The 15,039-nt window shown below is 45.3% G+C and overlaps 2 protein-coding genes and 1 non-coding gene across 3 annotated transcripts in view; 2 read left to right on the top strand and 1 right to left on the bottom strand.

Moving 5' to 3' along the window:
* Positions 1–1,263: 1,263 nt before the first annotated feature.
* LOC121132895 (translation initiation factor IF-2-like) lies at positions 1,264–10,972 on the top strand. The gene is made up of 3 exons (XM_040728379.1): positions 1,264–1,308; positions 2,400–2,975; positions 10,836–10,972. The coding sequence occupies exons 1-3, from the start codon at positions 1,264–1,266 to the stop codon at positions 10,911–10,913; spliced, it is 699 nt and encodes a 232-aa protein (XP_040584313.1). The 3' UTR covers positions 10,914–10,972.
* Positions 9,117–9,301, bottom strand: LOC121132939. The gene has a single exon (XR_005869658.1). It is a non-coding gene; the product is annotated as a U2 spliceosomal RNA (small nuclear RNA).
* The window catches only part of Lats1 (large tumor suppressor kinase 1), a 27,234-nt gene continuing 23,034 nt past the window's right edge, over positions 10,840–15,039 (top strand). The window contains exon 1 of the mRNA XM_040758180.1: positions 10,840–11,317. Coding sequence (XP_040614114.1) covers positions 10,970–11,317 — 348 coding nt within the window. The 5' untranslated portion in view covers positions 10,840–10,969. The remainder of the gene's footprint in view (positions 11,318–15,039) is intronic.

Here is a 15,039-nt window from a genome sequence, read left to right as displayed (position 1 = left end):
GTGCCCAGTTTTGGCTTGTTGGCTGACTCCTCCCCAATAAGATTAGAATCTCATCAATGATTGGTGGCAAAAGATCTTCAGATTATAGACATCGGGTGTTCCAGTGCTGTTCAACACATGCCTTCATTTAACTTAACAATTCTACAAAACAGAACAATGTAGAATCCAAGCAGAATTATATGAATTAAACTATGTAGCCAGGGGCTAGAGATGGCTCAGTGGTTAAGAGCACTTGCTACTCTTGTAGAGGACCCAGGTTCAGTTCCCAGCACCCACGAGGTGACTCACAGCTATCTGTAACTGCAGTTCCAGGAGATCAGTCATCTTTTGACTTCTGAAGGCACATACATGTTCAAGGAAAACACTCAAAGACTATCTTAAAAACAAAACAGAACAACCAACTAGCCAACAGAAACAAGCATACGGTGGGTTGCTATGCACACAGGGTAGCGTGGGATTCAGCTATTTCAAAGGATATTACCTGTTGACCTTTCCTGTTTCTGCCTGGGCCCACAGACGTTTAGCTCTAGACACAAAGAGGCTTATGTTAATTGTAATCTGTTTGGCTGATGGCTTAAGCTTCTCATTGGCCAGCTATCTCTTACATACATTTATAGAAATGGGTTTATAAGTAACTCCACGTAGTCTTGGCTTACTGGAGAATTCCTGGTGTCCTATCTTTCCAGCATCTACATGGCTGCTTTCTCTGCCTTTCTCTTCCCAGCATTCTCCTGGTAACTCCACCTATACCTCTGGCCTGGTTAATGGCCAATCAGCATTTGTTCACCAGCCAATAAGAGAAACATTCACAGCATTCATTAGGATATACCCATCACATTCCCCTTGAAAACTAGCATCATCACACACCAAGATTCCCCAGCTCATCAATACATGGTTACATGAGTCAAGTTTATTTCCAGAATTTGCACATCAACGATTGTAAACAATATACATTCTAGAATTATAACTTTTCTCTTTTGGTTTTTTCGAGACAGGGTTTCTCTATATTGTTTTAGAGGCTGTCCTGGAATTCGCTCTGTAGACCAGGCTGGCCTCAAACTCACAGAGATCTGCCTGCCTCTGCCTCCCGAGTGCTGGGATTTAAGGCATGCGCCGCCACCAACACCCAGCGAATTATAACTTCTCTTAAACTTAGTAATAGTTTTTTAACATCTAAAAAACTGCTACTATAGAAAGTGTGCCGAAGGCATTTATTCTGATTATTAAAGGTTGAAAACATTTACAAAATAATTTCATGAAGCCATGGTACAGTTGGGAATGCTAATGTTCTCCAACTCCAGGTTGGAGGTCTGTGATTTGGGTTCTGCAGCCATTGGCTAAACGTCCACTCCACTTTCCTGCTTTTCCCCCAGGGATTTTTCCTGGGCCATTTTACGAGGTGACTTAGCCTCCTCAAGAAGCAGCTCTAACTCTGTGGCTTTTTTTTTTTAATAGTTGGTTCAAATCAGCAGACATGGTCCACTGAATTTGCATGCCTCTTAAAGTTTTAACTACTCACCAAAGCTGAAGAAGGGACCTCGGGTTGCAGGAAGCATCCAAATGCAGGGTGGGTTGAATCCACCCCGAGGGTTTTACTATTGACAACACATCTAAAGCAATGGCAGCAACCACACTAAACATTTCCCTGGCCTCCAGATTTGACCATCTGAGTTTTCACAGTTGAACTTTTGGATACAGCACCCAGTAATTAACCTCAGAAAAAGAGCAGAGCTGAGCTCCGTGGAGCAGGCCCTGTTACCTCAGCTACTCCGGAGGCTTTGGCAGAAGGATCACAAGTTCAAAGGCTTGTCGGCTGCAAGCTACAAGCTACAATAACAGTGCGATCCAGTCTCAAAACGAAAACCACGATATGTTCTGAGGACATAGCTCAGGTGTGGGACACTTGTATAGCAGGGTTCGATTCCTGTTAACACAAGAACGTCCGTGTTTTTACTTTTTAGATTAACACACAATGATGATCTGAAAAATACTGGGGAAGGGGTTCATATTTACAGGCTGTTGACAGGTCAGCGTTGGCTAGCACCATTTAGAATCTCAGTACTCGGGAAGGTGGAGTGAGGCAGGAGAATGGCGAGTTCCAGCCCACCCCAGGTTGCCTAGAGAGCCCCTATCTGGATCCAATCCAGCACAAGACAAGAGTACATTCTAAGACCAAAGTCAATGATGCTTCCCCGGTGGCAGACTCAATTTCACAAGAAACAGAACTGACACCGACCGGCCCCGTTATTCCATTTATGGCTACAACGACCTGTCCTGCGGAACCGAACTCTGCTAATCCATAGGTCCAGTTTCGAGAATACTCCATCTGGCCGATTCCAAAAACACATACGCTCCAAGGTCGCGAAGACTCGGGTTTTATTCCTGCCCTACACTTCTAGCCTCAGGACGTCCGTGGTCTCGGAGCGCCGCTCACCGCCCTTTCCTGGTGGAACCCACGCTGGCCGTGTCGCGCCCGCCGGGACCACGTCTCGGTGCTGAACCAGAACGCGGTGGTGCCGACTCCACTCTCCGGGCGACTGGAGCCCGCAGGCGACGCTCACCCCGGCTCGGGGCAGCAGGCGAGCGGCCGTGCGAGCGGCCACAAACCCAACGCTCGCTGCCGGCCGCAGCGGGGCGGCCTGAAGCCCCCAGTCCTCGGCCCCCGCGCAAGCGACGCCGGGAAATGCCCACATCCGGGAAACCCGCGGCGGACTGCGGCGGCGGCGGCGGCGGCGGCGGCGACACGGAGTGGAAGGCAAAATGGCGGCGGCGGCGACGGCCTGGTGCTGAGGGGAGAGCCAGGTCCTCGCGACCCCGCGTCGGGCCGCGCTGGCCGGCCGCAGCCCCCCCGGCGTGTGTCCCCGCCCTGTCCCATCCCGAACCCCGAGCGACCCCAGGGGGCCAGGGCTCGGGCCGCCGCGGCGCCGGCCTTGGGGCCCGCGGCCGCTGTCCGGGAGCCCCGCTGTCCCCGGCAGGTAAGTCCGGAGCCGGCGCCGCGGGTGGGGCTCACTCTTCCCCGGAGCCCTGGTCGGCGGGGCGGTGGCCGGCGGGGCCCACGCCCATCCCCGCTGGCGGGGGTCCAGGGGCCGCTGTGGACCGGCGGGCTCGGCCGGCCGGGTCCGGGCCTGACTGGGCTGAGCGCGCTGACCTGAGCTGAGCCCTGCCCTGGGGAAACGGAGGTTGGCCGCGCCCGGCGCCGCGGGAGGAGCCCGGGGCGCCGAGGCCTGGGAGTGAGGCCGGGAAGAGCCGGCGGTGGAGGCCCGAGGCGACAGATCTCCCCCAGTTCGCCCCTCCCAGGTTTAGCGCGGAGATAAGCGAAAGGCCGTTGGGTTTTTTTCTTTTTCTTTCTTTCTTTTCCTCCCCCCCCCCCACCCCGCCACGGAAGGTTGCACTAAACCGGTGCACTTCTTTTGCCTCCGGTCGGGGTATACCCCGAAGCCACCCTGGGGCTCTGTCCAGCCAGCCCGCTGCAATGTGTTAGGTCACCGCTTAGTGGCAAGGGGTGGGAGACCCGGTGTCACTCAGTCAGCGCCTGTGTTTTAAGTGGAAGACAATCAAGGGTAGGCTGTATAATGTACCTTGGAAAAGAGAGCTGGGAGCGAGGGAGAGAATGGTTCGCGGGTGACTTATCCCGACTTCTGCCATTGAAAATCATTTTCTAAGGGAACGAGATTAAAAGATTTGTCAGCATTTGTAAATATGACTTTTAAAAAATATGTGTATCCTCTCGAAGTTGGGTCCGATGAATAATAAGTACAGCCTCACACAATATGGTGTCTCCCAAAGTTTGGCAGTTAGCCTGAATGCCTGGCATCATGAAGGCTGACAGACGTTTATGGATTATTGAAGGTTATTATAATTTTCTTAAGACAGGATCTCAATATATAGTACTAAATTAGCCTAGAACTCGATATGTAGACCAGGCTGTCTCAAAAAGATCTGCCTTTCTGGGATTAAGGTCGGTCCACCATGTCCCGAAAATGTTGCTTGTTTTAAATCAGTTTTCCTCCATGAGGAAAAAAAAGGTATGGTTCACTGCAAAGATACCTTCAGTTTTTATGGTCTTAGTTGGTCTTCTCCTACTGGGTAGTGGCAGGTAAAAAGGGCCAGGTGATCCCTGGGGCCGTCAGCCAGAGGAGTCTTCGCCTTTCCCCTTCAGGCTGTTGTTGCAAGAAACTAGATCGAAGCACAAGCTGGGAAAGATTCTCTCTCTCCGCGCCTGATTAGTGACTATGCCTTGAGACTCTTCAAAATAATAAGTTAAAAAAAAAAAAAAGGTCCTCTAAGCTGTGTGTCTGGTACCTGGCTTTATTTCCATCCTTCAAGTTTCTGGTTTTCATGCTAGTCTTTGTTGTTCTCTATACATGTGCTCTTGGAATGGCTCCTACTCTGATTATTTAACTTCATTTAGATGTGCTATTTAGGCTAGATGACTTGTAGCCCACAAAAGTTTAACAATATTATAAAGTGGAAATGACCTTTTTTCAGTATCAGTATAAAAATATAAGGGATTGTTCATATTTTTTCCGGTACTAAGTACTGTATGTATGTACAGGCTGATGGTGAGGAAGCCCTCTGCCCCTACCCTCTTTTCTTTTGAGACAGGATCTCACTAGGCTGCCTAGGTTTTCACTTTCTGATTGTTTGTTTTTGAGACAGGGTCTCTGTAGCCTATACTGACCTAGAATTTGCTACGTAGCCGAGGATGACCTTGAATTTGTGATCCTCCTGAGATTACAATAATACCACCAAGACCAGTTTTAGGTAGTGCTGGGTGTCTGTCTAACCCTCGTCTTCCTGCATGCCTAGCAGCGCTCTGCAGATTGACATACACCCATACCCCGGTTTTGGTGAGTTAACTCTTCCTCCTCCTCCTAAGTATTTTGTGTGTGTGGGAATGTTTTGCCTGCATGTGTGTATGTGCACGAGTGTGCCTAGTGTCTGCTGAGATCAGAAGAGGAAGTTGGATCCTCTATGGTCTCTCAGTATGGATGCTGGGATTGGAACCCTTGTCTTCTGGAGGATCATCAGTGCTCTTAACCACTGAGCTGTCTCTAGCCCTTTGATCAGTTAATGCTTAGAAAGTAGCTGGGAGAAAATGTCAGTGGATGGATATGTCAGTAGTGCTCTGAGCAGGAAGACTGCTGCTAAGAAACAATACATATCACCATTCTCCAAGCGCTGTAACAGGTTGTCTATAAATTTAATTCAGCCCAAATTAACACTTGGGTTGTTTTTGTTTCTGGTTCTTACTCTACAGCCCTGCCAGGCCTGTACCTCACTGTAGGTTAGGCTGGCCCTGAATTCACAGAGATCCTCCTGCCTCAGCCTCTGGGGTACGGGGATTAAAGGTGAGCATCACCATACCTGGCTTCAATAGAAAGCTTTGAAATCTTACTGTATATTTGTACCTGTTTCTGTTTTTTCGTTGTTTTTTTCAAGTAGACAGGACAGTGCATTTTTGAAGAAGGTGTAATTTTTCTTTTTCTTTCTTTTCTTTCTTTCTTTTTTTTTTTTTTTTTTGAGACAGGGTCTCCCTGTATATCACTGGCTGTACTTGAACTCACATTGTAGACCAGGCTGGTCTGGAACAGAGATTGGAGTCTGCCTCTGCCTCCACTCCCAAATGCTGGGATTTAAGGCTTTCTCCACCACCACCCACCTCAATTTTGTTGTTTTGTTTTGTTTTGTTTTCCCAAGACAGTGTTTCTCTGTGTAACAGTCCTGGCTGTGCTGGAACTCTGTAGACCAGGCTGGGCTCACGCTCAAACCCCCAGAGATAAGCCTGCCTCTGCCTCCCGAATGCTGCAACCAAAGTGCACATCACCACTGCCCAATTCTCATTTTTTTTAAAGTGGAAGTTTTGTTTCTTTAATCTAGAGCACTTTAACTGTAATTTCAAGCTTGAGTGTGATCTAGAAAGCTTAAAATGTAAAGTGTGATGAAAATTGCCTGGGCTAGGTTAGTGTGTGGAATCCATTCTAGCATTACCTCCAGCTGACTACAACACCCCAGTTAGAGAGTTGGCTCAGCAGTTAAGAGCACTTCCAGAGGTTCCGAGTTCAATGCCCAGCAACCACACAGTTGCTTATAACCATCTCCTAGTGTGCAAGCATACATGCAGGCGCACACTGTATACATAATAAATAAATCTTTTAAAAATAGTCGTATTCAAGACATTTTAGTTCTAGATCTTATTCTTTGTTCATTAAACAAAAAAATCAAGACACCAAATCCTTTGTGAATCTGTGATCTAGAAAAAATAAGATTATAACAAAAAACAGACATTCTATTTGGATCATGTAAAATGTGTCTTGTGCTCAGGGAATTACAACTTCTGAGTGTTTTTCTGTTAGGGAACACATTTAAATTAAATCTTGAAAGTTGAGTATAATTTCTATAAGAATTCGGGCAGAGGCTCTCTAAGAAATACATACAAGAGTAAGAACATTAAAGTAGAAAATCATGAAGTATGTTAGCTGAGTCAGTCATTTGACTTGGCTAGAATATGAGGTACAAGTATGGAGATAAGTGAGTAGGAACTTACAGTAAGACTATCAATTTTCAGGGACCTCCCCCATTGGCGAGGTGCTTGTTGAAAATGTGTATTGAGAGTATTGACAGGCACAAAGGCTAAGTAGCTTGCTCAGGGTCACACTCCTAATCAGTTTAAAAGTTGAGTCTGACTGGGGGCAGAGACAGGCAGATCTTTGAGTTTGAGGTTAACCTGGTCTGTGTAGGAAGCTGTAAGCCAGCCAGGGCTATGTAGAAACCCTGGAGTGGGGGGTCAGAGGTCATCCCAGAGCTTTTGGTTTAAGCACTACTTTTGGAAGAGTACTTGAAGGAAGGAGTCATAAATGGCTATGGACAAGAAAATAACACGGCAGGATTGTTAGAAAAACTAATCTGCCACCATTGTTTCTTTATCTAAGGTAGTAAGCTGCTTGTCTTGAGCTCTTTTTAAAATTCTCTTTGCCTGAGTTTTCACATATTAATAAAGATTATTGATACTCGATACAGCCTGTGTTAGCTGTACTTTGTTGAAGGAGTTATAAATTGGTGATACTGTCAGCTTGGAGAGGTGAACTGACAGTATCAGAATTTAATTAATTAATTAATTAATTTTTTGTGGTATTGTAGAACAAACCTGGGTTTTGGGGCTTGCTAGGGAATTGCTCTACCATTAAAGTATATCCCCAGCCAAGTGTCCTTATTTTAAATATGTTTCTGGAACCTCCCAAAATAGGGGTCACCAGCTGGACACCTAGGCTTTAACAGGTGGTCTTCTGGAGGCATTCCCCACACCAGCCCCCAAAGGCTGCGGTTTTTTCAAAATGCTGTCAGTTTTGTTTTCCAAGTGTGTCCATAGTGCCAATAATTCCACTCTTGTTTAAAAACGCGAAGTCTCCCCTAAGGCTTAAGGCAAATTCATAATTGTGAGCCCCTGGAAAATAAAATTATACATTTCTAATAGTGACCTAGAGTAAAACTATTTCAAAAGGGAGGAATGGGAGCAGAGTAAGACCCCAAACTAAGCCCTGGCCAGGATCTGGGTCTATGATAGCATAGTGTGGAAATAGGAGTGCCCATGGGTCCAGACGGCCCTTTCACCACAGCTGTGCTGCTTAGACATGGCTGTCTCTCGGGCTAGCTTCATTTACTGATTTCAGCTTTACTGGACATATGTTCCATGTTCTTAGCATCTCCCAACATCCTAGGATCCCAATTTGTAGTTTAGGCTTTTACCTCAACAATTTCTTGCACTGTTCTTTCAGAGGCTGCCTGCAAGAACTTTGGCACAGTTACACATTGCCTAATATTCAGACTTTCCTTTTAAAAATCCTGTAGCTTGAATTTTGAATGATCCTCAAAGGCCTCAACTCCTAACTGGGCCATCATGCACATAGCTATATAGGCCTGTGAGTGACTGAGCATAGTGAAATGAGTCCCAGGAATAACTTTCTGAGCTACTCTTTGAAAGCAGAGTACCTCAAAAGTGGTGTCTTCTCAGTGGAAAATCTGATGTGTGTGATAGGTGGAGTCTAGCTAATATTTGAGATGCTCTCAAAGCATCTTCCTTACTATCCTGACCCAAAGCAGTGATTTCTTTGTCCTTCTTAAAAATATTGCATGTGTTTGGGTGCTTTGCCTGTATATATGTCTGTCTTCCACTGGTATCCTTGCTGGCGAAGGCCAGAAGTGGGTAGTGAATCCCCTGGAACAGGAGTTACAGGTGGTGTGAGCTGCCAAGAGGATGCTGGGAATTGAACCCTGATCCTCTCAAGGGTGGCGTTTTTAACTACTTACTCATCTTTCCAGGCCTCTGGTTTCTTTTCTTTTCTTTCTCTTTTGTTTTTTCAAGATAAAGTTTCTCTGTATAGCCTTGGATGTCCTAGAACTTGCTCTGTGACCCAGGCTGGCCTGGAACTCAGATCCACCTGCCTCTGCCTCCTGGGTGTGTGGACTAAAGGTGTGCACCAACATTGCCTGACTCAGTGCTTTCTCCCTCCCTCTCTCTCTCTACTCCCCTCCCCTCCCCCCCTCTTCCCCTCTCCCCCCTTTTCTGGTCAAACTGCACATTTTTTCAAATTTTCTTTTCTTTTTCCTCCAGTTTTCACAGTAAGTCTGGCTAAGGCAGCCAGCAATAACCAAGCTGTAGTCTGAGCTCCAGTGAAACTTTCGTATCACCTTTAAACTCAGCTTAATGGAAACTCTCAGGACACATTCTTGGCCAGAATGCAACACAGTGACCTTTAGTTCAGTTCTCAGTAGAGTTCTTTGCAGTCTGAAATCTTGAGCACAGCCTTTCCTGCTTGTGTTTCTCTTACTGTTCTGGCTTTTGTCCTCTCACCAGAATTGCCACTGAGACTTCTCATCATTCCAGAGCCTGAAGCCCACATCCCCAAAGTTTTCTAAATTCTTCCTGTAAACCAGATCCAAAGACCTCTGGGACCATATGGTCAGGGCAATAACCTCCTTCTTTGATACTAATTTTCTGTTAGATTAAAAACAAAAAATAAACCAAACAAACACAAACCTCTTCCAACAGAGAAAGTAAGATCTCAAGAGTGTTAGCTCCAAAGTGAGTTCCCACCATGTTTAGTACAAGTCCCCTGAAAGGGTGCCTGAATATACTGCAATATCAGGTTGGTGTGGGAATGCACCGAAGAAATGTCAGCTCCATATTCCAGCTCCAAAAATCTACTTAACATATTGTTCTCAGAGGAAGTCAGATGTTATACTAGTAAAAACAGGTACTATACTTTATACTTAATCTTAGCAAAAAAAGCCTAGAAGCAATTATAAGTAGACTTAAAATGTTTTTATGTCATTTATTTATGTGTATGTTGATGCATTGTACACACCATGACATGTATGAAGGTTAGTGAACAAATTTGGTAGCTTGATTTTCGTATTGTGCAGTGGATCCTAGGAATCAAATCCAGGTAATCAGGCTTGGGAACAAACATCTTTACCTGCTGAGGCATTTGGCTGGCCCCTCTCTTAGACTTTGATCATTGTAACAAATTACTTCAGATAAGTTAAGGGTCACAGTTTTGGTGTGGTAGGACATCTCACCTGACAGCCAGCAAGGAGGTCAGAAAGGAATCGGAGACAAAATAGAGCACACTAAGGATGTACCTCCAATGACCTACTTCCCTTAGTTAGGATGTACTTCCTAAAGTCTCTGGGACATGTCCTAGTCAAGCTATAACAATGCTGCCTTTTAGTAACAAGAGAATATTGACGGGTTAAGCCAACAGTGTTGCTATCTTGCTCACATGTCCAATGGTAGTCAGCAGGACTCAATGCAGTGATTTAGAGAGACACTTTCCCTCCATGTTAATCCCACTATTCCAAAATGAGCCCTGTTAAAATTCTAGAAGCAGGGAATGTATTTGAACTTTTAACTGCCTCAAGACTGAGACATAGGATACATCTTCACAAGGTTTTTGTTGGAGCTACCCAGGAAGACAGAAGGTAGTGCATGGATGCAATCTCTGCTGCAAAGCATTTATCAAAAACACCAGAAAGGCCAGTGAGACGGCTCTGCAGTAAAGGCACTTAATGTAAGCCGGATGGCCTGAGGTTTGTTTGTTTTCTCAGGGTGAGATCTAGCTGTTCTCGAACTCAGTCTGTAGACCAGGCTGGCCTTTTCTGCCTGCCAGAAATCAGCCTGCCTCTCTCTGCCTCTGAAATGTTGGGATTACAGGTGTGTGCCACCGAAACCTAGCTTGATGATCCAAGTTTCATCTTTATGATATAGATATCCTTATTCACATTCTGTAGTATGGGGAGAAAATCCAAACAGGTTTTGAATCTTCTGAAAAAGTAATGTGAAACCTTTTAAAGCACTGATACCTTTTCTTCTAAATAAATCTCACTGGCTGGTGCCCTCTTCTGGCCTGCAGGGATACATGCAGACAGAACACTGTATACATAATAAATCTTTAAAAAATAAATAACAATAAAAACAATAAGCCTTACACTAAAGTCTAATTTCCAAGATCTAAAATTGGAGGGGGGGGTGCTTAAGGTTCACTTAGCAATCCTTTACATTTGTATAAGCTTTATACTAAAGCGTCTATTTTAAGTGGGTTTTTGTTGTTGTTGGTCACATGTACTGCTAATTAGAAATAATGTAAATCTGCTTTAGAAACTAGGAAAAATGGGCACAGAGAAGTGAAATAATTTAACTTGATCCTACAGTACTACTTGATGCAGTATGAGCTTCAACTGGGAACTGTCAACTTTCATAGCAGTGGAGGTTTCCCCAAATACACAGAGCTGCTTTCTTAATCACTATAGCTTTACTTACGTATTTTCTTTTTTAGGTTAGTTACATCGATTGTAAAGGATTTGAACATTCCTGGGATCATCCTCTTTCACTTTTGCTTAGAAGGAATCTCTGAGTCTGTGGGTTAGCTCTTGGAGAAGTGCTTCACGGGGGCCACATATAGATGCTTTCATGAAGAGGGGTGAAAAACCAGAAGGGTACAGACAGATGAGGCCTAAGACCTTTCCTGCCAGCAACTACCCTGGCAGCAGCCGACAAATGCTGCAGGAGATCCGAGAATCCCTTAGGAATTTATCTAAACCATCAGATGCTGCAAAGGCCGAGCATAACCTGAGCAAGATGTCGACTGAAGATCCCAGGCAAGGGAGAAATCCACCCAAATTTGGCACACACCATAAAGCCTTGCAAGAAATTCGAAACTCTCTACTACCATTTGCAAATGAAACAAGTTCTTCCCGAAGCCCTTCAGAAGTTAATCCACAGATGTTTCAGGATTTGCAGGCTGCTGGCTTTGATGAGGTAAGAAAGTTTAAAGACACACATACATACACACAAAACAAATGATTCTTCTTATCCTGTAAGGTGAACACCTTTCAGGAGAGCTTATACAGAAGTCTTCGTTTGAGAGGACTCAACTGTGCATACAAATTTCTGTGTTCTGTTGACAAAGAATGCTATATTTACAATTCTGATTAGTATAACAAAATAATTATTTCTTCAGTTTCTTCTGTGCTAGTCCTAAACCCTAGAATTTCTATAGGTGAGGCTGTGAAGCCAGAGTGGAGGTGCATTTGAAGAAAGCCCCAGGGATGAGGAGGGAGTGGTTTGAATGTGAACATTATGATCTCAGTTGTTGGAAAAGTGGTAGCTCCAAGGATATACAGTCTCGATTCATCATAGGGAGAGACAATGATAGTAACTAAGTAGTATTTTCATGTCACTCAGGCCCAGTTTTAAATTTAGTTCTGGCTAACAAAGCCAAATCTTTTTGTTTTGCTTTGAAACAGGGTTTCTCTATGTATCCCTGGCTGTCCTGGAACTTGCTTTGTAAACCAGGCTGGCCTTGAACTCACAGAGATCTGCCTGCCCTCGGTATCCCAAGTTCTGGGATTACAGGCGTGGGCTACCACCACTGCCTGTCTACAAAGCCTTTACTCTATTCCAGAGCTCCTGTGAGACCTTTTTATAACATAATCACATTTTTTTTAGATTATTAAGATTTGTTTGTCACAACAAAATACTTTGAATATTTGTGAGTGAGTGTTCTAGGTAGCAGAGATTATTTTTATAAGAATCAGTCATGTACATCTGGAGACCTGGCGTTACAGGCGAAGAGCACTGGCCACACTGCCAAAGGAGGTTTGATTCCCAGCACTCACATGGAGGCTCACGACCATCTTGGAAACTCCAGCTCAAGGGGATTCTATACCTTTTTCTGGCCTCCTCAAGCACATGGTGCATATACATACACAGAGTCAAATACTCATACACGTAAAATAAATAAATTTTTAAAAATCAGCTATGTAAAATGTAACTGATGGTGGATAATCAAGTCATAGTCTCATGCTTGGTGGCTCATGCTAGCACTACGAACACTGAGTGAGACAATTTTAAGTTCTGGGATAACTGGGCTCTTGTAAAATAAAAAATAAGTTACAAGCTGGGCAGTGGTGTGCGTGTCTTTATTTCCATCACACAGAAGACAGAGGCAAGCAGATCTCTGAGATTGAGGCCAGTCAGGTCTACAAAGTGAGTTTCAGGACAGCCAAGGCTGTTAAACAGAGAAACCCTGTCTTGAAAAACATAAACAGCAACAACAACAAAGATATATTTTATTTCAAAAAGGAAGAGCCAGTCAGATCAAAACAAAAATAAAATTCAGTAGTATAAAAAACAGAATCAGTGCTAATGTAGGATGCCAGACAGCCTCTGATCTCCTGGGCCTTGGAGTGGCGCTTCTCTGGCGTTGTGGTCCACACCACTTGCAGCTTGTCCCCTAGGTTCAGGCTGGCTCCACTTTACAGTTGCTGCTGTCCTTGAGTCTCCACTGCTACGTCTTCTCTATGACCTCTTCAAGTCCTGGTGTTTCTGCTTCAACTGAACATTCCCCACTGGTCTTTCCTGGCCTCTCACAGTGCCAAGCCTTAGCTGATGTCCATCACTCCTCCATGCCTTGAACACTAGTACTGCCTGGGAATCTTACACATTGTCAAGTTGGGTTGCTAGCCCAAGGTAAAGCCACAGCTTCTGTGTGCCAACCCTGAGGAAACCCTGCCCGGAATATTTTACTTCAGTGGCGCTGGTCTCCTAATCACAGCTGGGTTGTTGTTGTTTTGGCCCCAGCATTGTCTTCCAGGTTCCCACAGCAGTTCATAAACTCTGAACTCTCAATGGCTTTTCTCACCCAGAATTCCAGTCTTCCCACAGGCCTCCCCAATGCACGGTCAGGTCTTGTCACAGCAGTGTCTCACAAACCTGGTACCAGTTTTCTGTTTTAGCTAGTTTCTTTCTTTTCTTTTCTTTTTTTTTGGTAGAATTAAGCTTTATTTTTTTATTTCATTTTTATTTTTAAATTTAAATTAGAAACAAGGTTGCTTCACATGTCAATCCCAGCTTCCCCTCCCTTTCCCTCTTCTCCCATGACATCCCATAAACCCCACCCCCCAATCCCCACTGCTTTCCCCAGGGAGGGTGAGGCCCTCCATGGGGTGTCCATAGTCTGTCATTTCATTCAGGGCAGGGCCTAGACCTTCCCCCAAGAGTCCAGGCTGAGAGTGCATCTCTCATTGTGCGATGGGCACCCAAAGTCCATTTGTATGCCAGGGATAAATACTGACCTATTACCCAAGGCCCCATAGATTGCCTAGGCCTCCTCACTGACACTCACATTCAGGGGGTCTTGATCAGTCCCATGCTGGATTCCCAGCCATCAGTCTGGGGTTCAAGAGCTAACCCTTGCTCAGGTCAGCTGTTTCTGGGGGTTAAACCAGCCCGGTCTTGACCCCTTTGCTCGTCAGTCCTCCCTCTCTTCTCTGGGGTCCTTGAGTTCAGCTCAGTGTTTAGCTGTGGCTGTCTGCCTCTGCTTCCATCAGTCATTGGTTGAAGGTTCTGTTTCCTAGACTTTCTGGTTTAGCTAGTTTCTTTTGCAGTGATAAAACATAACTAAAAGCAACCTGGGGAGAAAAGAGCTATTTCAGAACCTTATAATTTATAAGTCCATCACTGAGAAAGTTGAGCAGGAACTCAGGACAGGAACCCGGAGCCAAGAACTGGAACTGAGGCTGTGGAGGAGTGCTACTTACTGACTTGCTCCTCGGAGCTTTCTCAGGGCACCCAGGCCCACCTGTCTAAGGTGAGCTACGGCAAGAAAATGCTCCACAGGCAGTCTGGTGGGAAATGACTTCTGTTGACGTTCCCCCTCTTCACCAATGACTCTAGCTTGTATCAAACATGTTCAGTTGCCTCTTGTTCTGTTCTCTAAGACAGGTCTTGTCTAGCTCAGGTTAGTGCAGAACTCTGTCTAGTCCAGCCTCACCTCAGATTCACCACTCTATTGCATTAGCCTCCCAAGTGATGGATTTACAGGTATGTGCCATTGTGCCCTGTCTGTCTGTCTGTCTGTCTGTCTGTCTGTCTGTCTGTCTGTCTGTCTGTCTCTCCCTCCCTCCCTCCCTCTCTCGCTCCCTCTCTCTCCTTCCTCCTCCCCTCTCCTGAGAATGTTTCTGGTAACTGTTGAATTAAAAGTTCTAATATTTCATCCCAGCATTTGGGAGGCAGAGGCAGGCAGTTCTCTGTGAGTTTGAGGCCAGCTGGACCGACAGCCTCCAAAACACTGTCTCATAAAAACAAAAACAAAAAAGAGTTCAAATATTTCAAGATTAATAAGATTAATTTCTTTTTTTTTTTTAAAGATTGTATTTATTGGAAGCTGGGCGTTGGTGGCGCACGCCTTTAATCCCAGCACTCAGGAGGCAGAGGCAGGCAGATCTCTGTGAGTTCGAGGCCAGCCTGGTCTACAGAGTGAGTTCCAGGACAGCCTCCAAAGCCACAGAGAAACCCTGTCTCGAAAAACCAAAAAAAAAAAAAAAAAAAAAAAAAAAAAAAAGATTGTATTTATTGGGCTGGAGAGATGGCTCAGAGGTTAAGAGCACTGGCTGCTCTTCCAGAGGTCCTGAGTTCAATTCACCATGTGAACCACAGAGTGTGGTTTACAACCATCTGATGAGATCTGGTGCCCTCTT

Source organism: Mesocricetus auratus, unplaced genomic scaffold (genome assembly GCF_017639785.1).
Source record: "Mesocricetus auratus isolate SY011 unplaced genomic scaffold, BCM_Maur_2.0 Super-Scaffold_100018, whole genome shotgun sequence".
Lineage (NCBI taxonomy): Eukaryota > Metazoa > Chordata > Mammalia > Rodentia > Cricetidae > Mesocricetus > Mesocricetus auratus.
Note: the sequence above shows the minus strand (reverse complement) of the source record. Positions and strands in the feature narration are given on the sequence as shown.

Excerpts from the sequence above, each read along its gene's own strand:
- LOC121132895 (XM_040728379.1), top strand. The coding sequence starts at position 1,264 with ATGGTACAGTTGGGAATGCTAATGTTCTCCAACTCCAGGTTGGAG. Across the intron at positions 1,309-2,399 it reads TCTCCAACTCCAGGTTGGAG|CCTCAGGACGTCCGTGGTCT; the intron begins GTCTGTGATTTG and ends CTACACTTCTAG. Across the intron at positions 2,976-10,835 it reads AGCCCCGCTGTCCCCGGCAG|GTTAGTTACATCGATTGTAA; the intron begins GTAAGTCCGGAG and ends TTTCTTTTTTAG.